This window comes from Phyllostomus discolor, chromosome 5 (assembly GCF_004126475.2).
Source record: "Phyllostomus discolor isolate MPI-MPIP mPhyDis1 chromosome 5, mPhyDis1.pri.v3, whole genome shotgun sequence".
NCBI lineage: Eukaryota > Metazoa > Chordata > Mammalia > Chiroptera > Phyllostomidae > Phyllostomus > Phyllostomus discolor.
In genome coordinates, this window is record NC_040907.2 from 142,893,569 (window position 1) to 142,920,007 (window position 26,439).

The 26,439-nt window shown below is 33.2% G+C and overlaps 1 protein-coding gene across 1 annotated transcript in view; it reads left to right on the forward strand.

Moving 5' to 3' along the window:
* The window catches only part of PTEN (phosphatase and tensin homolog), an 85,961-nt gene that overhangs the window by 15,883 nt on the left and 43,639 nt on the right, over positions 1-26,439 (forward strand). Inside the window, exon 3 of the mRNA XM_028512714.2 lies at positions 8,418-8,502. Within this exon, the coding sequence (XP_028368515.1) occupies positions 8,418-8,502 (85 nt within the window). The remainder of the gene's footprint in view (positions 1-8,417; positions 8,503-26,439) is intronic.

Consider the following 26,439-nt stretch of genomic DNA (forward strand, 5'->3'; position numbering starts at 1 on the left):
GTAACATAAATCTAATATTGAATATAAAGATTGGAATATGAAGATACCTTATGTACTGCATAGTAATGCTGCGTCAATATTATAATTTTAACTTTTATAATCTTTCATATGCTTTATTCTGATTTTGCTGTAGAAAATTAGAGTTAGCATTTAGCTTGGTTCAAGTACATAATGTTGAGAAGCATGTCTAATGCATGTTGAACTGATAATCTTTTTGGAAGTTGTTATGTAAGTTATAGCCGTATTTTTGATTTGTTATTGAAGTCATTCTTAGATGTTTTTTAGTGGGAGCAAAAGGGTAGAGAGGGATGTGTGTGTATTTTAACAGCAGCAGAATTCTGAAACAGGAAATCAGTCTTATCGTATTCATCCAGAGACCTAGGAAGAAGGTAATTGTTTGGTATACTCGTTAAAACCAGTTAGTTGGGCAACCTAAATTTTTTAGAGGTTCTCAGAGGTAGGCTTGAAGAGCTGTGGATATATTTGTATTATTTCAGAATAAATGACTACTCTCAAGAAAAACTGATTAAATTAGTGGAGGTGGCTAATAGTGCCTCAGTTAATAGACTAAAAAAAACTGTACTTTTTTCAGTGGAAATATTTTTCTCTGCTTGTTAGTGTACACATATACACATAATTACACTTGTAATCAGTGTTTTCCTATTGTCTGTGAGCTCTTTTTTTTTTTACAAATTTTCATCTGTAAGTTACATGTCATTTTTAAAGCTATGGGTAATACTTCTTCATCAGGGTAATTACTCTGCTTACTTGGGGCACTGTGTTAGGGTTCTTTTCATTTTTTGTTTTGTAAACAGTCCTATTGTGCATATCTTTGTATAATTTTTTCGTTGTTGTTGTTTTTTTAAAGTATACTATTAGAGTAAGATTGCTGGAATAAAAGGTACAACATTATTATAGATCTTTGTTACCTGTTACCAGTTGTAGGTTTCTTGCCTAATGAACCAATTTATAATATTGCTAAGTAGAATTACTAGAAATTTTTTACGTTACCTTTGATAAATGTGATGTTTTCATTTAGAAAGTGAGATACATAAACTTCTATTTCAAAGCAAAAACGTGTAAACTTTTTAGTGTTGGTTACATAAAAATGTAAAAGTCGTGAGGTTCGAATTGTTTGGAGAAGTAGACAGCTTCAGTAGAGTTCATAAATTATTTGACAGTCAGTTTTCCTTTCTGGTTTGGCACTACTAGCAAATAATAAAAAGTGTTAAAAAGAAACAAATTTATGCTAAAGTGATTTTAAGTGAATATATTGGAATTCTTTTATAATTTGTTTATATAAATACTGTATTGTGTTGCCTTGTAATGAGACATTTAAAATAGCAGGACATTTCTTACATAACCTCAAATAATAGCCCCTTATTTACAATTTGAGAGCCTTTTCAAGTTTATAGATTTAAAGCTATTTCCAGATATCTCATTTGCTTCATGAAACAGCCAGTGAAGGTTACAGCATATCATTATTTTACAAAAAAACAAAAATAGTTGAGGCCCAGAGATACTGAATTATTTAACCTGAAGTCATAGGCTTTTAAGTTACAAAGCTGAGAATGAAATTCTAGTTTTCTAGGTTTTTTTTTTAATTTAAAAACTTTTAAAAAAGTTTATTGATTTAAGACAGGAGGGAGTGAGGGGGGTGCAGGGAGAGAAACATCTATTTTGTTGTTCTACTTATTTATGCATTCATTAGTTGCTTCTTGTACTTGCCCTTACCAGGGATGGAACCTGCAACCTAGGTATAGTAGGTGACACTTTAACCAACGAAGCTACCTGGCCAGGGCTCAAGTCTTCTTTATTAATGACAATATGCATTAAGTGCTAAATATTTACTAGGCCTGACATCTAGTAAATATTTAAATGTTCCTGTGTCATGTCTGGCCATTCCTTTATTCTTAAAATCCCCATTTTTGGAAGCATTCTTTCTCTTAATATTTTTGTGGTTCAAACTTTCAATTTAGAAAATAAGATTTTAGGTTGCATTAATTTGGTATGTACAGGAGTGATTATATGCCTTATATATTAGGACAAATTGTTTTTAAATAATGAATTAACACTTTATTAACTGGGAACTTAAAAGAACTCCCTATTTCTGCTGTTCTCCTGATAATCTTCAAGTTAGAAATCAGATTCCAACATTTAACACACTTAATAGGGAAAAATTAAATCTCTTAAAAAATAAAATCTTTCATTAAATGAGAAAGTTGTACAAGTCCATGAGAGTGGCTAGTATTTAAAGCATAATTTGATTAGAAGAGATAATATGGATGTAACTGTGATATACTTGGAAAGCATTTGTTAAACTTAGTAAAATTTTTTGAGAGAACTGTATGCCTGATGCAGCATATGAATCAGTGATTTTATTTCATTTCCTTTTACCTGGCCTAAAGTGTTTTTTGGTTGAAAGCACTGACAGAAAGCAGGGGGGAAAGCTCCAGAAACTCCTAGAAAGTAAAATTCAATGGCGAAGTATTGATATTTTCTAACTTACTTCAATTCCTGTTTTCTATTGGTACTCTGACTTTATTCACGCTTACTACTGTTTCAGTTCAGTGTTCCTCTTGTGAACCAGGAAACTTCAGATTTGCTCTTGATGCTTTTTGATTACTACCTCTCGAAATCTGTTTATCACTTTCTGTTCGGTCAGTCATGTTCCATGTATGTTATAGCTTCATGTTGTTACTTTACCTTTCAGTTAACTAGAATTTTAGAAATAGCTTGTTATGTGATCTGTGGGAATAATTTTCTTCAAAATAATTATGGCAGGGAAAAAAGTAGTTACTTGTTTGTATACTAGCATGAATTTTAGTTTATAACTTGTTTAGGGATAAGATATCCATATATAGAGTATGAAAAAGGAACTTCAAAACTGCTTTCAGTAATCATACTTAAAATAAGGTTTAGTCAGGAACACATTTGTATAAAATAAGGTTAGGGAGCTATTTTTGGTTGTTACACTATATAAATTTAACTAGAATTTTTAAATAGAGGATAAGTCCCTTTAATTTAAGCTCAAATATCAGCTCAAGTTCTTTTCTCCCCTCCAAGTACTAACCAGGCCTGACCCTGCTTAGCTTCTGAGATCAGACAAGATCGGATACATTCAGGGTGATATGTCTGTAGACTCGGGTGGTTTTCTAAAAGATGTTTTGTTAATTAGATGTAATTTGGAACATATATTTGGTGTTTTATTTTATGATTAGTTGCTTAGAACAGCCAATAAAAATGAATTTAGCTCAAATGGTAGCCATGTTATTTTATTTATTTTTTAAGATTTTATTTTTAGCAAGTGGGGAAGGTAGGGAGAGAGGGAGAGAAACACTAATGTGAGGGAGAAACAGATCAGTCACCTCTGGTATGCGCTCTGACCAGAGACTGAACCTGCAATCCAGGCATGTGCACTGAGTAGGAATCAAACTGGTGACCTTTCACTTTGTGAACGATGCCCAACCAGCTGAGCCACGTTATTTTTTAATCAGCCAGTTATTTTATTAGTTACATTGACTTCTCTTAGAAAAGTCAATATAACTACAGAATTTAGATATCATTTATTAATTTTTTGGAGGGGCCATGTTCTGGGATATGAGAAGGGATTTTGTAGCACTTGAATCCAGACTATCCCAATGATACATAACGATCAGAACTCATCAACTAATCACTTAAGATCTGTGTATTTTATTGTATGTAAATTATACCTCAATTAAAACAAAACACATTGAACATTCAACTTAAGCAAGATAGAAGATACCATGTATGCATTTCTTTTACCTGTCTTCTTGAATGTATAGTAATCACTGATATGGGGAAAGGTGGCTCCCCCTCTCCCCGACCTTTTAGAGTAATATTTTGTATATGTTCTTAGGTTAAATACTTAAGAGGCAAATTAATATAGTAAAGATTTCAAAGAATTAAAGTTTCTATTAGGCTTTGATGCTCTTTAAGATGATTAGGTTATTTAACAAGTCATTGTCATTGGAAAAAAGCCAAATAGTTATAGTGGACTCTTATGGTCTAGGGCTGTACCATTTGTTCAATTGATAAACAACTCTGTGTTCTAGGCATTGTTTATACATTAACTCATTTAATGTATAAGGTTAAGACTGTTCTGTATTAGAAATTGTATATGTATGTGTGTGTTTTCTCTCAGTCTTACTTGGTTTAAAATGTAAAAATTTTAATGAGTGGGGAAGCAAAACTGTTATATTAGAGATTTTATTTATTAGTATGATACTTGGTGTAAGAAATGTTCACCTCAAAATTCAGCACTCACTAGTTGCTGACATCAGTTTTGGAAATGCCAGTAGATTTTTGTATTGCTTTTAAAGATTTTAGGTTTTAACATTTGGTTAGTGGATTGCTCTCATTTGGCCCTGCTTTCTTGAAAATTTTATTTTTTCATTAATGACTTGGAGATACAAAAAAATAATCTTGTGAGGCAGCATGGCTCAAAAAGTTTGGGCTTTGGAGTTACATGCATAACAGGTTTGATCATAATTTAACTACTTACTGGCTTTGGAGTTACACTCATAACAGATTTGATCTTAACAGCTACTTACTGGCTTTGGGACCCCGGGCAAATTACCCCATCTTTTTGACCCTCAATTTTTCCATCTATGAAATGGTAATATTATTTTGTAGAATTGTTAGGATTAAATGAGAATATATTTTCCATACTGGCACATGGTCTTTTTAATATGAGATGGATGCCAAAGTCTTGAGTAAAATCTTAAACTCTGGGAATAAGGAAGGTGAGAATCTGAGGAAAATGAAACCTTAATTAAGACTTAATTCTTAAATTCTATTTAAAGGAACGATTTCATAGTTGCTCTACAAGACGTTATAGAGCAATGGATTGCTTCTCTGAAAGAGATTCCCATGTTGATCCCGGCCTTTGACTCCTTATTTGCCTGATTAAATTGAACTCCCTGTCATGGCATCCGTAAAACTAGACCTGATATTCTGCCTGTCCTACTCCTTATCTTCTGCCAGTTCTGCTGCTTTCTCCATCAAACTTCATGTGTGAGCTGCACTAGACTGCTCACTTTTTTTTTTGAAAATTGTATGCATTTCCATGTCTGCGCTAAGCTCTGCTTGGAATGTTGTAATTGCTTGTTTGTTCTGTCTACTTATGTCTGACTTCTTAAGGGTTATTTAACATGTTACCTACTTTGTGAAGTTTTATCTCTGACCCTACAGAATTAATCCTTCTTTCTTCAGCTCATAAAACATCTTGATATATTCTCAGTAGAGCCTTTGGCACAGTTGTGGGTCTGTGTGTCTGTCTTCCCTGATAGAATAAGTAATTCCTTGAGTACAGTAGTTTTCACTTAGCCTTAAATTCTCAGTGCCCCTTCTACAGAATGTTCCATGTGTTTCAGTGGTGAAGTGAATGAAGGAGGATGCCAACTGAGTTACTTTAATGAGTATTTAACATTCCCATTTATGTAGTCATAGACAAATAGTTCCTTTAATTAGGTTAACCAAATTTTTTGCAAACTTACTTTATTAGTGTTCCTAATGCAACAATAGATTTGAGTTTTCTTGGTTTAAATGATTTCATTTAAAGGGATGTTTCATTTAAAGGGAGTTTTCTTGGTTTAAATGATTTCATTTAAAGGGATTTTATACAGTACTTCTGTGCTTTTCTATAAAGGTAAAATCTTCCTAGTATTCTCACAAATTAAAGATTATGTTAGGTAAGCTTGTTAGTGGTAATTATTTAATAAAAAATATTTCTCTTGCATTGCTCAGGAAAACTTGGATGATTTGAATTGGTACTTCTCACTAAAATGTATTTACAATTTTTTAGCTAGGAATTCCAGATTGGTGGTAGCTGCCATTGCTTTGGGTTCCCTACTGCTGCCTCATTTTTTCCTGACTGCTGATACCACATTTTCTTATGCTTGTGCTCCAAGACAGAGTTAAAAAGTAAAGATTATTCATTTTCGAGGAATGGTACTCCTGGAGGGTTGATTTAAGCCTCTGTTGCTGCCGCCTTCTTTTTTTTTTTAAATCCTCACCCAAGGACATGTTTATTGATTTTTAGCAGGGAAGGAGGAGAGAGAGATAGAGGGAGGGAGGGAAAGAGAAAGAAGCATCAACATGATGGAAAGGTAGCGACCCTTTGCCTCTGATATGTACCTGGACCACACCCTGACCAGGGATTGAACCCTCAACCTGGGTATATGTCCTGACCTGCGATTGATCCCACAACGTTCCAACCAATTGAGCCACCCAGCTAGAGCTATTCTACTTTATTCCTCTCATGAATGGTCATAATACTCTAAAACATTACCGTAACTGACCAAGAGCTACATTTTTTGGTGGGTCTACTTTCTTATAGATGATAGTTGATATTTGTGATGTTAGCTAATAATAGATGATAGCTAATATTTGTGATCTTAAAAATTACCATCCTAATAGTTTTCTTTCAGAATCTTCATAGGGTAGAAGAACCCTTTGAGATTTGGGTGAATTTATGTATCTTAAAGTGACAAAAACTGTTCCTGGCACATAGTAAATGCTACTTATGCCTTAGATACTGTTATAATAATTTTGGGTGGTATAAATTCAGCATTTTAAAAAACTACATACAGAGCTGATTCTGAGTCATCGGAACAGGACAGGACGCTGTTTTCTCATGATCCTTGGTAAATAGACTTGGAGATAATTATAAAACAACAGTTTAAAAAATCCGTTATAGAAACAATGCAGGTGCATTGTGTCCAAGACAAAATACAAAACAAAAAATGAGAAAAAAATATATTTCCACCACCTAGAGATTATTACTTAGCTTATACCTTAGTTTGTAATCTTTTTATCTGCATGTGACTCTTTGGAGACACACACACACACATATATTTTTCCTTTTACCAAATGGTACTTCACTGTACATTCTTTTTTGCAACCCTCTTTATTCATTAATTTCTACTTACCCATTTCAGTAAATTTTCATCTTGTCCAATACCCAGATCATATTAAAATTTATCTAGTTGGCTCAAAAATGTCTTTAATGGCTGGTTTGTCTAAAACAGTATCTAGAACAGCATTTGTGCCTGTGAACTTGGCTGTTAGACCCTTTAAGTCTTTTATATTTATATATATGTATATATATATGTATATGTAAATATTATTTCTTTTATCCAAGATGAAATGTTATTTTTTAATGAAATATTTCTTTTATCCAAAAAGTAGCATGATGTATATACACTATTGTGCCTGCCTTTTTTTCTTAAAATACACTGTAAATCTGTCCAATCAATACATAGTAATCTTATGAATAGATTATGTAACAACCCTTTCTTAAATTATCAAAATAAAAGCTTTCAGTAATTTAATAATTATGTTTGGATTGAAAAGAATAGTGAAATCAGCTCACTAATGTGAATACAGCGGAAAGTAAAGAAAAAGATGTAGGAAAGGGCACTGGGTTTGGTGAATTTTGAATTGTATTTTGGAAAATGAATGTGTCTAGAAGTAGGTGAGTGGATGACTTTAGAGATGATCTTGAAGGGAGGTTAGGCAGATAAGCTTGGCTTGTCTGAAAGATTCCAGTCAGAAAACCGTGAGATTAGAGAAGATTGATGGAGCGCAAGAAGAACTGAGAGCTGGTATGATGGACATAATACATCGAAATGTAGATTATTGGTCATTTTTTATAGTTAATTTGATATGAATTCTTATAAATGTAGAAGTTTGTTTTTATGCCAACTGTAGTGTGTAACAAGGGAATAGAATGGGTATGCTAAGTATTGATTACCTTGATAGGAAATGAGAGTAAGTTTCTACCCTAGTTTGTTGTTATCAAGTCTTAAATACTAAGGGTTAGTAGAGATCTTAATAGTTGTCTTAATGTAGTAGTCGTGTGGAATAGGAAATTGAAATCTAAGTGTCATGTCCAAATTGGTACAAGTGGTTAGAGGCATAGCCAGCTCTTAAATCTGATGTCCTAATTTTTAATGTATCTACTTGCCTCTATCCCATGGTGCCTTCTATAATCAGGAAAATTAGAAGTTATAAAGCTTTTGTTTTGTTTTTAATTTGATTTTTGGTTTTTGTCCTAAGATACTTAATACTTGTGATTTATAAAGTGTGAGGTTTTCATTTGTTATATATACTTAAATACTATAAATATAGAAGCTACTTTTTACCTTAGGTATGTTTTTAATGTACTTAGTAGAGGGATTTGAACATTATTTTGCCAAGAAATCATTTAGAGGAAAGAATGACTGTGTTTGCCTGTATTTCTTAATTACACATGATGGTTTATAAATAAATTTGACAGTTTTTAGTAGCATAGCTGTAGTGGGGAAAGCTTTTTAAAAATAATGTTTTAAAAATGTGTGCATGTAGTTTGCATTGTTGCATATTTTAGATGTTTTCTTAACTTAAATACTCAGATATTTATCCCAACATTATTGCTATGGGGTTTCCAGCAGAAAGACTTGAAGGTGTATACAGGAACAATATTGATGATGTAGTAAGGTAAGAACTCCTAATTTTCTTTTTTGAATATTTATATATTAATGCTGTATTTTAATTTAGAAGAGATTTCTAAACCATTGAAAAAGATGTAGTTTGTAAGAGGGAATTTCAGGGGACAATGGGAAAGGTTCACGGGAACAAATTTAAAGGACACATGGACAAAAACTAGGGGGAGGGTGGTAATGGGAGGGAAGTGGGGAGGGTTGGGAGACTTGGCTGGATTTGGGAGTAAAAGGGAGAAAACTACTTGAACAATGATTAAAATTAAAAAAAAAGATAATCTTAAAAAAAAAAGAAAAGAAAAAGATGTAGTTTGTCATGTAAACTTGATTTTTGTTACGTTGGTGCTCTACAACTGCTTTTTTTTTTTTTTTTTTTTTTTCCTATTTTACCTAATGGGCTTCAATAGGATACAACTCATTTGATAAGAACAAACTTTTTAAATAATTAGATGTCTGCAATATGCTTTCATGGACTCTGTGATCCTTAGAGTAGATTAATGCCTAGATTTTGTTACACTGTGAGTTTTGTTTTTTATTTCACAATTGGGGATTAGGTGTAAAATCCTTAAGTGCATTTATTCACTTAAATGTATTTATCCTATGATATAGATAACTGATACCATGTATTTTTACATAGAGAAATTTAGAATGGATCATAAGTGTACCAAGCACCTAAGGAAGTATTTGGTACAAGGGATCTAGAAAGACATTGCTGGGCATACCAAAGCCTAACTTTGTGCATTTTATAATTTTGCATAATTTTCTTACAGTAATTATCATTCATTTCAGAACAAGACCCATTGAAAAGGCCCATTTCAATAATTGTTAATGTGTTTTATGACCTAACTGTACATGATACATTTTGTGTTTGCTGTGTAAATAGTCTTATATATTTTCTTATTTCAGAGCAGAAATATATATGTATGATAAAATTAACTGTAAAATATCATTAGGAACTTTAATGACTTTTTTAAAAGTTATAATTTTGGATTATTTTTTCTTGAAGAGTTTCAGTTTAAACGTTTGCTGGTTATGAGAATTAACTGTTATAAAGAGTGGTAAAACTTTTATATTTTGTATTATGCAATGTAGAATTCTTTTTACAATAGTTATCTAACTATATAAGCTTACATATACCCTTATATGAGCTAGCCATAAGTTGTTAATTTTTGGCAATTTGCTTTGAACCAAAATATATTTACAGTTTTGCAGCACTGAATTGTGTCCAGTTGGATTTTTATAGCATTCACATTGTATTCAAAATTAAATTTGTTTTTACAAAAACTACAAAAGAACCCCAGACTAATTCATTGTGGTTTCTGTTACAATTATAGGTAGTATACACGAGGCTGTCAGGAATACTATTTAAGAAATTGAAAATAGGGACATGGATTTGCCCTTGTCATAGGCAGAAACACAGTGGAAGGAGGCTTAACTTTGAAGATCCATGGGAGTCACAGGCTTAATTAGTAATATCAACAGGAAATGCAATGGGTGATAGAAAAGAGAGTGAGCAAAGTTATCTTCGAATGGAAAGATGAAGAATCTGAGAAATGAGCAGTACAGTCACCAGACATGTATTCTTCTATGTGGTGCAGGAGTGTTTATCATGCCTGTGTGGCCTAAATGAACTGTCTCATAAGATGATCTCCTTCACATCATTGTAATTCTATATTCAACCAAGTACTGATTTAACCAAGTCAGATTAGTACTCATACTGAGAAAGAGTAAGGATAAGTTTTGTGATCACTGTGATTATATTTATATGGTAAATTGATCTGGTGTGCTAGTTCTTTCATTGTTCTCTACTGAATGCAAGTTAATCTCTTCTGACTGTGAGTTAGTCACTGAGGCTGAATGATCATCTTTTAGGTTACTGATGAAGTCCAGTTTTTGGAATTATACATTTGATTATCAGACCTTAAATTGTAATAACTTCACCAGAAAATACTTTGCTGGGAAGTATTTTTATGTGTCATTTCCTGACTTTATAACCACTGCTTTTATGCTTCTGAATTGATTCACACATTTAGTTTGTAATCAGTAACCAAAGTTGAAGTTAAGTCTGTCTGCTTTAATGTATGTAGTGTATTTTATCTAGTTTTTAAGTTTTCCAAATCTGTTATTCCTAAAAATGTTTTGTGTGTATAGTTTGCTATGTAGCCAGTGGTTGCTTTAGCTGACTGATCTTGTCACCTTGTAGTAATGGTAATGGTAATAGCATATAAAAATGAATTATCAGCTGAATATAATAGCTTTGCTTGTTTTTGTTTTATTCTCTTCTCTTTCTGACTTGGAGGATAAATGGTCAGTAAGGCTTTGTTGGCTTCAGTTGCTTACCCCATTTCCCCATCTTTTTTTTTTTTTTTTTTTTTAAGAGAAAGACTGGACAGAGACAGGGAAGGGAGATACAGTTTTTCCTGTGAGCTAAAATGAAAATAAATATTTTCTAATTGTCTGTTGGGATTTACTTTGACATCCTGGATTAGTTCACACTATATTGGAGACAGTAGTTATAATCAGTAGTGGTTTCTTTTCGTTCTAAAGATGATAACATCTCAGTAAAAAAGTCTTTATTTTCTTACTATCTTGTCTGTTAATGAAACTATTTTCAGTTGGATTGTCCTTTACCCTCTGCATTGGGGTGTATAACGAATATTATCTTTTTCAAAATCCATATTTTTTCTTATTATTTTCCTCCAAACAGGAAATATTATGCAGAGTTCAGACTTTGTTGTATTTCAGTGCTTTGAGTAAAAGAAAGTACGGTTGTAAATACCTTCATGCTGAAATTATCCAGTATTTAACTGTTTTGGGATATGATGTAGCAGTGTGAATTTTATACTTAAGATATTCAAAGTACATTTGTGACAAATATTTAACTTCCCATTATTAGGTTACCTCCTATGATCAGTAATAAATGTAAAAAATAAACAAAAAGGAAGAGGATGGGCAAAGTGAACCAAAGTGAACTTTTTTTACCATCCTAATTGCAAATGTTTTATTATTAAGCAATCAGAATTGACAGGGCAGAACAAGGACCCCTCATAGAAATGATGTTGAAGAGCTAACTTTCCAGATTGTCTTTCTTCTTTTTGTCTTATCCATCCCCCTGGGTCCCCACCTTCTTTCTTACCACTAAACTCTTGCTCTTACTTGCTGGTAATGAAACAATGTTTTATTCAGATAATTGATTATTTTTTATATGTATGTTAATCTTATTCCTCAGGCTAATATTTAAGTTATCTAATGTATATATTATCTGGTATAAATCTAAGCAGTCTTTAACAAATTGATACTTCATGTGTTTAACAGACATAGCCTGAGAACTGTTCCGTACCTAATAAATCAGGGAAATATTGGTTTAATAGAGGTGAACTGGCTTTCTTACTGCTGCTATGCACTGAAATAAAATTCTAATAAGCTGCTTTCCTTTTTCCCCCTTCTCTTTCCCTCCCTTCCTCTCCCTTTGTCTTGTGCGTTTCTTTTGTATATTAAATAACATGTTTTTGAACAGTGTTTTATGGAGCACAATTGGGAAATGTTGAAAATGAAAAAAGATGCATGTAACAGTATTTTCCCCTAGTCTGAATTAGTGGTAAATAATTTACTTCTTCCTCTTCTAGTGGAAAGATTTCAGATATGGGAAGAGTCCCATATTTTTTGTAAGGATATGCTTAGAGTTTACTCTTCTGATAAATAGTGATTTTTTTTTTTAAAGACACCCATTATCTTGTATAGTATCACTTTTTTACCTATATATAAACAGCTATACTACAGATTCAGGAGTTCTTTTTTCCTGTTTTGTGAATTTTCTTATTGAAGAATTTTCCAGATTTTTTAAAATTATATGTTGATCTTTCAGTCAACCATTAAATTATATGTTAATTTGCAGTGAAAAAAGAGAAGTGTTATCCTAACATTATCATTATTGGCTATTCGGTTAAAAAGAATTGAAAGGAGATTATTTAAAGGTTTTAATGTCTAGAGATTATTTATTCAAAATAATTTTGAGGCAAGTATCAATTCCATTCTCCATTTCCAACAATTTTTGACCTCTTCCTTCATATTGCCTCTGTTTCCTGCTTTTTTTCTTATTGAGGTGGAAATCATATAACACAAATTAACCATTTAAAAAAGGTTTTTTCCCTCCCAACTGCCATAAGTGGCAAGTAATAAGGTTGAGGGTTGAGTCCAGGTCTGTCAGATTCCAAAGCTCATTTCCCTAATAACCATATAATCCTGTATGTTAGAGGACAAAAATTGAAACTATTAGGCTAATCTAGCCTGTTGTCATCCTTTGTTTGCCCTAACACAGCATTGGTTCACACAGTGTGGGAAATCATCAAGGAAGGTCTTTGCTGGTATTATACCAGACAACTTCTTTATGATTTGAGTCTGCAGATTGAAAAGACCTATGTAGTGTAGAACATAGTAAATGCAAATAGGCCAATACCAGGCAAATTATTATTATTTTTTGAGATACTATAAAATTATTTACTATACACAGAACATGTCCCCTATAAAATGTACATGTCAATCACTAAAAAGTATAACTTGGTGAACATTTTCTCAATTAATTATAGCACCCAGTGTTCTTCATATCTAATGTAAAATGAAATACTTGCAGGGGTTTTTCTCCTAATATGTTTGAGGAAGCAGAGTTAACAATATAATTCTAGTATATTATAGTCACTGCACAATAAATTAGTTTATTACAGATTAAACATCATTTTTCATTATTTATATTAATGGGATGCAAACAGAAATAAATACCAGATACTTTTAAATGGCAGGTAACCACAAAAATTACTTATCTTTGATAGTGTATTGGGTTTTATAATTACATTGGATATGAATGGTGTAAAATATTGCCACAAACAATACACCTCAATCAAAACAATGAGGCAATACTGTAATGTTATTCACTAGATTGTGCTCAGTAGACATTTATTGAATAAGTGAATTTTTATTCTATTTTCCCCCAATTATCCAGTACAATTTTTGCTCACAGTAAGGGCTCAGTAAATGTTTGCTGAATATACTGACTAGGAAAGAGGTGAGAAGAGATGGAATCTCTTAGCTGGATGTCAACTATCATAATTGGAATTTACCTGGGAATGAGTGTGGAAGGAAACTGTAAACCGCACATGGCATACAGGTAAATAAACTCAGATACCCACAAAGCAAACCATTAAGCAGAAAACCAATACCAGGCAAATTATTATGAAATTTCTCTGAGAACACCAGAAATAATGATAGTATTTCAAAAGTTTTCAGGACCAATTAGGAAGAATTAGGAATATAAATGGCATCTCAATTTTCAGCAGTACAATTAAAGATAGAAGATGGAGAGAAGGCATGCCAAAAGTTGTATATGTTCAGTATAGAATTCTGTGTCTATCCAAACTGTCAATTAAGTACAAAAGGACTAAAAAAATGGACTAAAAAAATAAGTCCATGTAATATTTCTTAGGAATAAAAACAAAAGAATAAACCATGAAAAAAAAAGCACTTCAGTAAAGAGAAAATACAACTCAAGTGGAAAAGCAGCCCCAGGATGACAACAAAGGTGCTACAAGCTGAAGAGCAACAGCTCTGAATGGAGCAGTGTAGGACAGAAGGAGTCAGAAAACAAAAACAAAAACTGATAGGTGGATGTTGAAAATTTTGGGGAAAAGATGCAATACAGTCTTAGAAAAATAGGTGAATTAGAAACAGGGAGCAATTATTATCTGTAGATGGATTTAACCTCATATTGTGATATTAACATTTAAGGGGAATTAAGAAATGTGAAACTGAGTGTGTGTATACTACTGGTTTTATAAGCCTCCTCTACCATAGCAGAAAATATATAGGTAATTAATAAATCTATGAAGAGCCATATTATAGTATATTATATAGAAATGCTGAATTAAATACAAGGAAAAATAATCCATGTAGGTGGATGCAGTTGCTTTTAGGAGAGAAGCAGGAATGTGGGTTTGAGGATGAATAGAGCTGGTGATGAGTATTTTTTTTGTGTGGTTATATATATATATATATATATATATAACAAAATTTACCATTTTAACCATTTTTGACACTTCAGTGCATTAAGCACATTCATACTGTTGTACAACCATCACCATTATTCCATCTATAAAACTTTTTTATCATCTCATACTGAAATGTTGTATTCATTAAACATTTGTATTCATAAAGTTACTGTTTAGTAACTTCCTTTCCCCTAGTCCCAGCCCCTGGTAACCACTGTTCTGTTTTCTGTCACTATGTATTTGACTATTTTAGGTACCACATATATAAGTGGAATCATACAATATTTGTCTTTTTGTGACTGACTTACTTTACTTGATATATAATGTCTTAAAGGTTTTTTTGTGCTGTGGTATGTGTCAAGAATTTCCTTCCACTTTATATACCACATTCTGTTTATATATTCATATGTCGATGGACACTTGGACTGCTTCCATTTTTAGACTGTCATAAATGATGCTAGTATGAACATGGGTGTAACAGTATCTGTTTGAGTCCCTGCTTTCAATTTCTTTCAGTATACCTGCAGCAGTGGACTTGCTGGATCAAATAATTTTGTTTAATTTTTTGTGGAACTACCATATTGTTTTCTATAGTGGCTGTACCATTTTACATTCCTACCAACAATACACAAGTGTTATAGTTTCTCCACATCCTCATCAATACTTGTTACTTTCTGAGCTTTTTGTTTTTTTTAATAGCCCTCCTAGTGAGTATGAAATGGTACCTCATTATGGTTTTGATTTATGTTTCCCTAATGATAAATAACATCAAGCATCTTTTTGTGTGCTTATTGACCATGTGTATATCTTTGTAGAAATGTCTATTGAAGTCCCCTGCCTGTTTATGAATTGGATGGTTTTTTTGTTGTTGAATTTTAGGAGTTCTTTCTATGTTTTGGAAATAAATATCTTTTCAGATATGTGATTTGCAAATATTTTCTCCCATTTCTCTGGGCTGTTTTTTCACTTTATTGGTAGTATCCTTTGGTGCACAAAAGCTTTAAATTTTGATGCTGTCCAGTTTATCTGTTTTCTCACTTCCTGTGCCTTTGCTGTCACATCATTGCTAAATGCAGTGTCATGAAACTTTCCCTCTATATTTCCTTTTTAAAGTTTTATAATTTTTTAGGTCTTAGAGCCGCTTTGAGTTAATTTTTGTATATGGTATAAAGTAAGGGTCCAACCTAATGCTTTGTATGTGGATATCCACTTTTCCCAGCACCATTAAAGACTGTCCTTTTCCCATTGAATGGTTTTGTTACACTGGTCAAAAATCATTTGACCATATATATAACGGTTTATTTCTGGGCTCTCTATTCTGTTCCATTGGTCTATATCTGTCTGTATGCCAGTACCACACTTTGTAGCTATGTAGCATATTTTGAAATCAGGAATTGTGAGCCCTACAACTTTGTTCTTCTATTTCAAGATTTTATTTTGCCATTTAGGGTCCTTTGAGAGTCCATATTAATTTTAAGATGGACTTTTTATTTCTGCAAAAAAATTGGGGGATTTTGATTGCAATTAATCTGTAGATTATGTTGAGTGGTATTGAAATTTTACAATAGCAAGTTTTCCAATCCATGAATCTGGAATGTTTTTCCATTTATTTAGGTCTTCTTTAATTTTTTCCCCAACAGTGTTTTGTAGTTTTCTGTGTACAAGTATTTCACCTCCTTGGTTAATTCCTAGATATTTTATTCTTTTTGATGCTATTCTAAATATAATTGTTTTCTTAACTTTTTTAATTGTTCTTTGTTAGTATGTAAAAAAGCAACTGATTTTGTATGTTAATATTGTATGTTGTTATTTTGTCAAATTTGTTTATCCTGACATTTTTATGTGTGTGTAATCTTTAAAAATAGATTATTTTAAAAGCCATTTTGCAATCATAACTATAATGAGCAGAAGGTACAGAGATTTTCCGTATACCTCCTGCCCCACACATGCATAGCCTCCCTCTATTATCAGTGTACTCCACCTGAATGGCATATTTGTTATATTTGTTATACATCTGGGTTCACTGTTGGTGTTGCACATTCTGGGGGTTTTGGACAAATTTGTAATCACATGTATCCACCATTATAGTATCATACACAGTCATTTCACTGCCCTAAAAGTGCTATAAGCTTCATCTTTTCATCTTTCCCTCTAGCCTCTGGCAACTACTGACACTTTTCCTACCTCCATAATTTTGACTTTTTTAAAGAATGTCATATAGGTGGAATTATCCAGTGTATAGCATAGAGAAAGTCTGCTTCTATATATTATGTCGGTGTATAAAAGACCCATAGTATGTACAATGTTACAGCCACCTTGGTATACAGTTGGTGGTTTCTTACAAAACTAAACAGTCTTCATACAGTCAAGGAATTGCATCCCTTTGGCCACTTACCCAAAGGAGTTGAAAACCTATATTCTAACAAACATCCGTACATGAACATTATTCTTATGGTAAGCGTCTGTCTCTCAAAAGGAGAAGGAAAAAATTTAAGAAAAAAATAGGCTGTGGATCTAAAATTTGCTGGATGCTGTTTCAGTTCATGATATAATCATAGTCTGCTTCTGTGTCTGCACTTCTTTAATCAGAAGCAGAAGTCAAGGACAGCAATGCATATCTCTGGTGTTTGGGGAAAAAGTTCCCATAAGCTGGTACAAACTGCTCTAGGAATATGGCATGGCTACCTGCTGGGTGGGGGAGATGGTTAGAAGCGGGGTGTTCTGGTGGGGAGCTGCTACCATACTAAGATTTGAAATTGACCAAAATTAACTGATTTACTGTCCAAGCCTTCCCTTGGAAGCTGCAAGCTTTGAAGTAGACTTCAGAGTTCTAAAATAGTTAATCAGCTACATTGTGCCAGTACAATTTTTATCTAGGTGGGAAGATGGATTCCTAGTGCTTCCTCCTCCGCCATTTCCCTTGACTAATTTTCTTATTACAGACCTTTTATATCTTTTGAAATATATATGTATTATTTTGACAATAGTCAGCTTCTTTAGAACTGTATCTTTAAAAGTTCTTTGAGGAAAGGAAAAGCTAAAAAATATGAAAGCAGTGTTTATTCTCACAACTGTCTTTAATGAATCAAGGTTTTACTACGTTGAATTTAAGTAAGGTATAGTTGTATTAGAAAGATTTGTATCCTTGATTTTCCAAGTTTTGTGGAAATTAACCTATCTGCTCTTGTCTAAGTTTTTGTCTATTTTCCAAATATCTACAGTGAATTTTCCCATTTCCCTTTGGAAATGCTGTTTTCTTGCTTTTTTCCGCCTTTCTATTGTATCAAACTTATAAGGCAGTGAGCCAGATGTGAGCATGAAATCCTTGGGAGGAAAGAGGAGGAAGTGGGAGGGGCAGCCATAGTGAATGTTTTCCTAAGCAATGTTCAAGTTCTTTGAGAGAACTTACCCTCCTTCCTTTTTAAAAATGCTGTGATATTTTCTTTTAAATAGATTGTTTATTCTTCTGCTAGTCTCACTGTTGCCAAAAGTGCTAGATAAGAAATTGTAAAGTTTAAATATTAAAGGGAGCAGACAAAAAAGTATGATTTCACCAATCCTCACTTAAAAAAAAAAACTGTAGGAAAATACTGTAAAAGAAAGAAGTCAGAGTTCTTGGTTGCACATGACTGAAAGTAATTCTAAATTGGAAAAGAATCTTTTGAAAAATATTAGATGACTCATAGTCTGTAATTAGTGAACCAGACTGAAGGTTGCAGAAGCTAAGGGAAGCAAGACATGGTCAAGAGGTTACAGTAACCTTATAGTCTCTGCTTAGGACATTATTGCTTGGATACATGCTGTTCCAGGTACTGCTGCCATGACTGGATATTGGTGATGGCTATAAAGTTTCAGCTTCTCTGGAGATCTCTCTGAATTATCTCTGACTCCTCTGTACCTCATTCTCAGTGCCTAAAATTCAGTGTCTAGAGTAGGAAGACCTAATTGTTATAGGTCTGTACACTTGAAAGATGGGGAAGAGAGTATTTGCTTTTCACCTCTTTAAATTAGAATTGTTTTGAATGCTTAGCAGCCCAAAGATCACAATGTCCCTTACAAATTTCTCATACTTGACTCCTCCTATCCTGAGATCCTCTCCCCAAAGATGTCTATAGTTAAAAGTTTCATATATTCTTCATTTTTTAAAAAAGATTGTATTTATTTATTTATTTTTAGAGAGGGGTAGGAAGGGAGAAAGAGAGGGAAACACCAGTGTGTGGTTGCCTTTCATGCTCCTCAGTTGGGGACCCAGCTGGCCACCCAGGCATGTGCCCTAGACTGGGAATTGAACCGATCACTCTGATTCGCAGGCTGGCACTCAATTCACTGAGCCCCAGGGCTTGTATATTCTTTAAAAAAGTCGTTTTTATCTTATACCCACTCTTTGAGAAAAATAAGCGGGAATGAACATACTGCATACTCTTCTGCATCTTGCTTTTTTTCATTTAACATACTTAGGAAAGGAGATAACAATTGATTCTTTTATTGGCTCTTTTTTATTTCATTTTATGATCATACTATAATAAACAGTCTTCTGATGTGTATATTTTAGTTGTTTCCAGTTTATGGCTATTAAAAAACAGTGGTTTAATAAACATTTCACCTGTGTATCTTGGTGTCTTTTTGCAAATTTATCTTTAAGGTAAATGCTTAGCAGTGGAGTTTCTGGAACCAGTGAATCCATGGTTTAAACTTTTACCCTAAAAAATGTTATAATTTTATATTCTCACCAACATGTAACAGTATATTGTTCCCCTCTTACAACCTTGGCAAACTGAATTCTGTCAGACTTAAACTTTGCAGTTTATTGTGCTTTGATTTTTTATTACATTTCTTTAAGTGAGGGATAAGCAACTTTGTGATGTTTTATTGGCCTTACCTATTTTTTTTTCCTTTGGTTTGTAGGTGTGTACTGACCCTGTTTTCAACTGAGTTGTTTTTTTTTTTTTTAGTTTTTTTTCTTTAATATTAGAGTTTTATGAACTTTTTGAAAAATAATTAGTGGTACTCTTTCTTCAAACAATTTTATATTGCCTTGCCTCTCTTGCCATTTTAATTTTACGGGATTCAGATGAAGCAGAGATATAGAGTGTGGTGGATTATCTGTGTTTTGAGTTATTGACTGCTTAGTATGTGCCTCACAAAGAAGTAAAATCGTGGAATATCAAAGATTTTTCTGTTGATGTTAAGTATTTTTAAGAAATAACGTTGCTTAAGTAGCAAATTAGAAAATACTTCTAATCTAGAGAAATGTTGTGCACTCACCACTCTTCATTTACTCAACAGCATTATCTTGGACTGCAAAGGTGGAAGTGAAAGGGAATTTAGGAGTTCCTGCTTTTTTTCCACCTCTAGCATTATACAGCTGTTTAACTTGTGGAATTCAGCCTTATTTATTGTTCCCTTTGTTACAAACATTTGCCCCACTCCAATCCCTTTCTTTTGTGTTTACAATTTTTATGTGATTATTTACACCTGGTTGTTATATATACCTTTTAAAATCTGAACTTAGAGGGTAAGTTCTCTTTTTAGGTAATTTTTGTTTTGCCTCCTTTGTGGATCATTTGTAATTGTTTATATAGTCTTAGTCTTTCCTTTTTGATTTTTGAGTTATGAATTCATAGCCTGTTATTTAAATGAAGCTTTTGAAATCTGTTTTACTGATCTGTATCATATCTAACTACTCCAGTATTTCCTCCTTGTTCTGACGTGAACTCTAAAATTATATGAGCACTTTCTCTGTTTCCTGGCATTTCCACTCAAACTTGTTCTTTATTCTTAGTTAGCAAAAGAGTTGTAGTTGGACAGCACAGATATACAACATTTTTATTATTGTGGAAAGTTCTATTGGACAGTGGTATTCTAGATAATACTGTTTTTCTTCTCATTCTAAAAAGTTAATAATTTCCAAAGATGATGTGCTCTTTCTGCTATGTCTGGTATTAATCAGAAGAAATTTGCGATGTTTTTGAGGTCAGTTGCATTTTGCACATTGATAGTTATAATCAAATTGTTCTTAATTTTTACTGAGTTATAATTTATATGCAATAAAATGTGCGCATTTTAAACATGCAGTTCAGTGAGTTTTAACATACAGAGGGTTCAGTACAAATAACGCCTCTTTTTTATTACAGAATGTTTTATTACAACATCATAAGTATGTAATTCTATAACATAACAGTACCACACTTAAGCACACTTTAGGTGAAATGTTCAAATTAAAACTAAAAGGTATTAAGCCCTGGCTGACGTAGCTCAGTGGATTGAGCACAGGCTGCGAACCAAAGTGTCACAGGTTCGATTCCCAGTCAGGCCACATACCTGGGTTGCAGGCCACAGCCCCCAGCAACCGCACATTGATGTCTGTCTGTCTGTCTGTCTGTCTCTCCCTCCCTCCCTCCCTCCCTTCCCTCTCTAAAAATAAATAAATAAAATCTTTAAAAAATTTAAAAAAAAACCCAAACTAAAAGTTATTAAACCCATATTATTACCCTACCAACCACACTCCAGCAGGCCTTACTTCTGCCAGATCCTGTATGTTCACCCCATGTAAACATTACCACAATCAAGATTTAGAAAACTTCTGTTACGGTAAAAAGTTTCCTCTTGTCCCTTTGTTATCAGGCACCAACTCTAGTTCCAGGCATTATCTAAATTTTTTCTCTCTCACTGTAGATAAGTTTTGCCTATACTAGAATTTCATATAAATGCAGTTACACAGTGTGCACTCTTTTGTGCCTGACTTCTTTCTCTTGGCACAATTTTTTGTAATTCATCCCTATTTTATCAATAACTTTTTTTATTGCTGAGATGTATTCCATTGTATGGATATGATATAATTTATTCATTCACTTCTGATGGACATTTGGGCTGTTTTCAGTTTGGACCTGTTCTGAACAAAGCTGTTATGAGCATACACATCAAGATTTTTGTGGACATACATTTTTATTTCCGTAGGCTAAATACCTATGAGTAGAATTGCTGGACCATATGATACAGATTAGTGGAATAGAATAGAGATTCTAGAAAAGCTCACATACACAGTTTTTGGTGATAAGCTAAATTTACTGGGGAAGGGGTATTCTTATTAACACATTATGCTGATACAACTGGATGTCAGTATGAAAAATTAAATGAACTTTCTCATAATAGACAAAAACTAACTTAAAATAGATAATATATATAAATAAAATGTAAAACTAAAACATTTTTAGATAAAAACACAGAGGAAAATCTTCATGACCTTTGATTTAGTCAAAGATTTCTTAGGCAATCCATGCAAAATTTAGCATATAAGAAAAAAATTGACAGATTGGATTTCATCAACATTTAGAACTTCTCTTTGAAAGATGCCATTAGTAAAATAAAAGGTAATCACAATGCATTTGGCAAAGGACTTGAATTTCACCCACTATAAAGATGCTCTTAAAGATTTGTGGGAACAATCCCATAAAGCAGAAGTGTCCAACCTTTTGGCATCTCTGGGCCACACTGAAAGAAGAAGAGTTGTCTGGGTCACATTAAATATATTGCAACACGTAATTACAAAAAAAGTCTTATACTGTTTTAAATAAATTTACAGTTTTGTGTTGGCTCACATTCATAGCCATCCTAGGGCCAGCCACAGGTTGAACAACCCTGCAAAGAGAAGGGCAAAATGTGAACAGAAGTGTTACAAAAGAAGATTTTTAAATGACTGATAAGCACATGAAAATATATTCAAAATGAGTCATCAAAGAAATTAAAATTAAAACACAATGAGATGCTCTCCTCATATTTACTGGGATGGCTAAAAGTCTGGTGGATTGGCAAAAATGAGGATCAGCTGGAACTCTCATCCATTTCTGTTGGTAAAAGTCCAAAATGATACAACTTCTTCGGAGAAATGTTTGGCAGTTTCTTACTTATATTATTTTTAATAGCCTTCTGCATTTTTTCAGTGAGTTATAAGTCACTTGCTTTACTGTTCATTTCTTTTCCCTCTAGTTTTATGCCTCTTTAAAGAGAGTAGATTTTCTTTAGTACTGAGGACCATTATCTTTGAGCAGAAGTTAATATACAACCCTTAGTTTTGCTTTTCTATTTAACTCAGGGTAGTGTAGGAGAAAGCAAGCAGTACTGTGCAGGCAAGAGTTAAAAGTACATTTTTCAGCAAGATAGTTACTTTCCTTGTATTGGATATATAATTAATTTTAATTTTGAAACCTGAAGATGACTGAGAGAAAATAGTTAAGGTCTAGAATGTTTGGAGCTTATCTGTTTTAATGGGATTAAGGCAGAGATTATTTGAGTTTTGAAAAGAAAAATAGCAATTCAATTTTATGTTTTTATAGTAGCAGTAGCAACTATAGGTATATTAGGATTCTAAGAGCAAATGCTGATTTAACATGAATACAGCCAAGGAAATAAATATGGTTACCAAACAGTGAGTTAGCTATGGAAAAAGGTAACAAATAAGTAACTATTCTTCATTTTTCTTTTCAGATGCTAATTTTCCTTTTTTTCCTTTAAACTTATTTTTGGATTTGTAGGAGCTGTCCAGTGTTTGTAGGCTGTTTTCTGAACTGGATTCCTTGAAGGGGTGTTTGCTCCAGGGTTTCTCTCTAGCTGCTAGGAGTATTTGTTGTTAGGATGTGGTTGTCAGTGCTTGGATTTTTGTTACCACTGTGTCTAGCAGTGGTGCTTGTCACATAGCAGGTGCTCAATAAATTTTTATTAGATGAATTTTTACTAGTTCCTCATGTATTTGAAAATTATATATTGTTCTAATTATATAAACTTTAATATCAATGTATACTGTTGCCAAACAAAGATACATCAATTGACTTTTAAGAAACAGAATAACTCTTGGGCCTTAGAGAAACACTTGAATTTAATCCAGTGAAATATATCTAGTTTGTCTACTAAAGCCTTTCAGTGGAAAGAAGGATTGATTAGCTATTACTGAGCATGAGAAAAGCATGACCAAGGGAAAGGAAGCCTTAGCCAGTGAATTTCAGATATTTTTGGCAAGAGCATTATTACTGTTGTGAATATGGAAACATTAGAATGTCTTAGTCTGTTAAAAATTGCTTCATTTAACTAAGTACTCTTATTCGAATCCACATTTTTAACTAGCAGCATTCTGATTTCATTTCTCAAAGATGAAAGGCTTGTGATGAGCTGTTGGACTAGTCATAAAGATAGGAATAATTTAGTTCTTGTGGAAGTTGGGTTTTTAAATTAATATATTTCCTTTATAGTCTTTATGATACTAATATGTATCAGTCACATGGCATGAATTTGAATTTGCCCCTGATAAAAAGTGCCACTCAGTATGCTGACAGGATTATATCTGAGAGGTAGATCAGACCCTGAACAACCATTAGTAACTTCACCAAAGTAATAACTGAATTTCTGAAGCCTTTTCAGAGTGAGTATAAAACTTATCTTGCAACCCAGACTCCTTTCCTTCTATTGGTGTGAGTTCAGAAATTGGTGTTATAGAAAGCCAGCATTTGATTTATCTAATCTTACTTCTTCCCAGTTGAATACTGCATAGTATATTAATTTGCCTGGAGCATGCTCCAACTTATGTAGCAGGTAGTGTAAACGTATGTAGTACATTTCATAAAGAAATATTATGAAGATCAATTTTTAAGTTGTTCCATAATCACTGACTTTCTTAATTAGAGTGTTTAGTCCATTTATATTTTAACATAATTATTGATATGTTTTGTTTACATCTACCATCTTTCTATTTGTGTTTGTCTGATTCACTCTCATTCTCTCTCATTTCTCTTTTCCTTTCCTCTTTGGAGTTAATAGAGTATTTTTAGGTATTCCATTTTAATTTTTCTATTAAATTTTTAGCTGTACCTCTTTGTGTATGTATATTTTATTTTTTAAGTATATTTTATTGATTATGCTACTACAGTTGTCCCATTTTTTTTCTCCCTTTTACCCTCTCCGCCCTGCACCCACTCTACCTCTGGCATCTCCCCCTGCCACACTTAGTTCATGTCCATGGGTTGTACATACAACTTCTTTGGTTTCTCCATTTCCCATACTGTCCTTAACTTTCCCGTCTGTGTTGTATCTACCAATTATGTTTCTTATTCCCGGTACCTTTTCCTCCATTCTCCCCCTTCGCCCTCCCCCCTGATAACCCTCTATGTGATCTCCATATCTGTGATTTTGTTCCTGTTCTAGTTGTTTGCTTAGTTTGTTTTTGTTTTTTTAGGTTCTGTTGTTGATAGTTGTGAATTTGTTGTTATTGTAGTGTTCATCGTTTTTGATTTTCTTCTTTTTCCTAGATAAGTCCCTTTAACATTTCATATAATAGGGGCTTGGAGATGATGAACTCCTGAACTTGATCTCATCTGGGAAGCACTTTATGTGCACTTCCATTCTAAATGATAACTTTGCTGGATAGAGTAGTCTTGGATGAAGGTTCTTGCCTTTCATGACTTCCAGTACTTCTATCCAGCCCCTTCTAGCCTAAAAAGTTTCCTTTGAGAAACAGCTTATACTCTTATGGGCATTCCTTTGTAGGTAATTGTCTCCTTTCCTCTTGCTGCTTTTATGATTCTCTCCTTATCTTTAAACTTGGGTAACTTAATTATTATGTGTCTTCGTGCATTTCTTCTTGGATCCAACTTTGGGACTCTCTGAGCATCCGGGAGTTGTGTGTCTAGTTCCTTCACAAGATATAGGAAGTTTTCCTTCATTTAAGTATTTAAGTGTTCAAACAAGTTTTTAGTTTCTTGCTCTTCCTCTTCTCCTTCTGGCACCCCTATGATTTGGATGTTGGAATGTTTAAAGTTGTCCTGGAGGTTCCTGAGCCTCTCCTCATTATGAATTCTTGTTTTCTTCATTCTGTTGTAGCTGAATGTTTATTTCTTCCTTCTGGTCCAAATTGTTTATTTGAGTCCCTGTTTCCTTCCCTTCATTGTTGGTTCCCTGTACATTTTTATTTATTTCACTTTGTATAGCTTTCACTTTTTCCTTTATTTTGTGACCGAGCTCAATCATTTCTTTGAGCATCCTGATTACCAGTGTTTAGAACTCTGCACCTGATAGGTTGGCTATCTCCTTGTCACTTACCCATATTTTTTTGGACCATAAGAATTCATCTAGGTTTTTAGAGGAGGAAAATAGGAAAAACAATTTTGAAACAAAAGATGTGATAAAATATTTAATAACATAAATAATATAATATTTCACTGATGTAAATGTAAACAGAACTCAACAGCAGCATTAACAACCATTATTCCTCCCAAATTTGGGAGGGGGGGAGTGTGTCTTATAGTCCAAAAAATACAGTATATTACATGAAATTCAAGACCAGATTAATGTATGGTAACATTGGTAGTTGCCTGGGAGCTTAGTGCAGTTTGAGTGCAAATGGTCATGAAGGAATTTTTCTTGGGTGCTGGAAGTGTACTTTATCTTAATTGAGGTGGTGGTTAACAAAACTCATATAATTGTACACTTAAGGTATATGTATTTTACTTTATGTAAATTTTGCCTCAGTTTAAAGAAAAATCCAAAAGTACAATTTGGAAAAGGTACAGGAATGTAGAAGATAAAGAGGGTAAAAGAGACAGTGAAAGGATGTGTAACATACCACTTTCACTATAGTATTTTATAGTTCAGTATAAGGCTCGTTAACATAATTTAGAATTAGTGCTTCCTTGGTTGGTTGAAGTAGTGGGTTAAAACAAAGAATTGTAACTTCTAGTCAAGATGGAGGAGTAGGTAAATGCTGTTTGTGTGCGCCTCCTCCCATGACCACGTCAAAATTACAACTAAATGGTACGGCCATCATTGAGAACCTCCTAAAGACTAGCTGAACAGAAGTTCTATAACTAGGGATATACAGTAGATGCCGTGTTGGACTGGTAGGAGGAATGGAG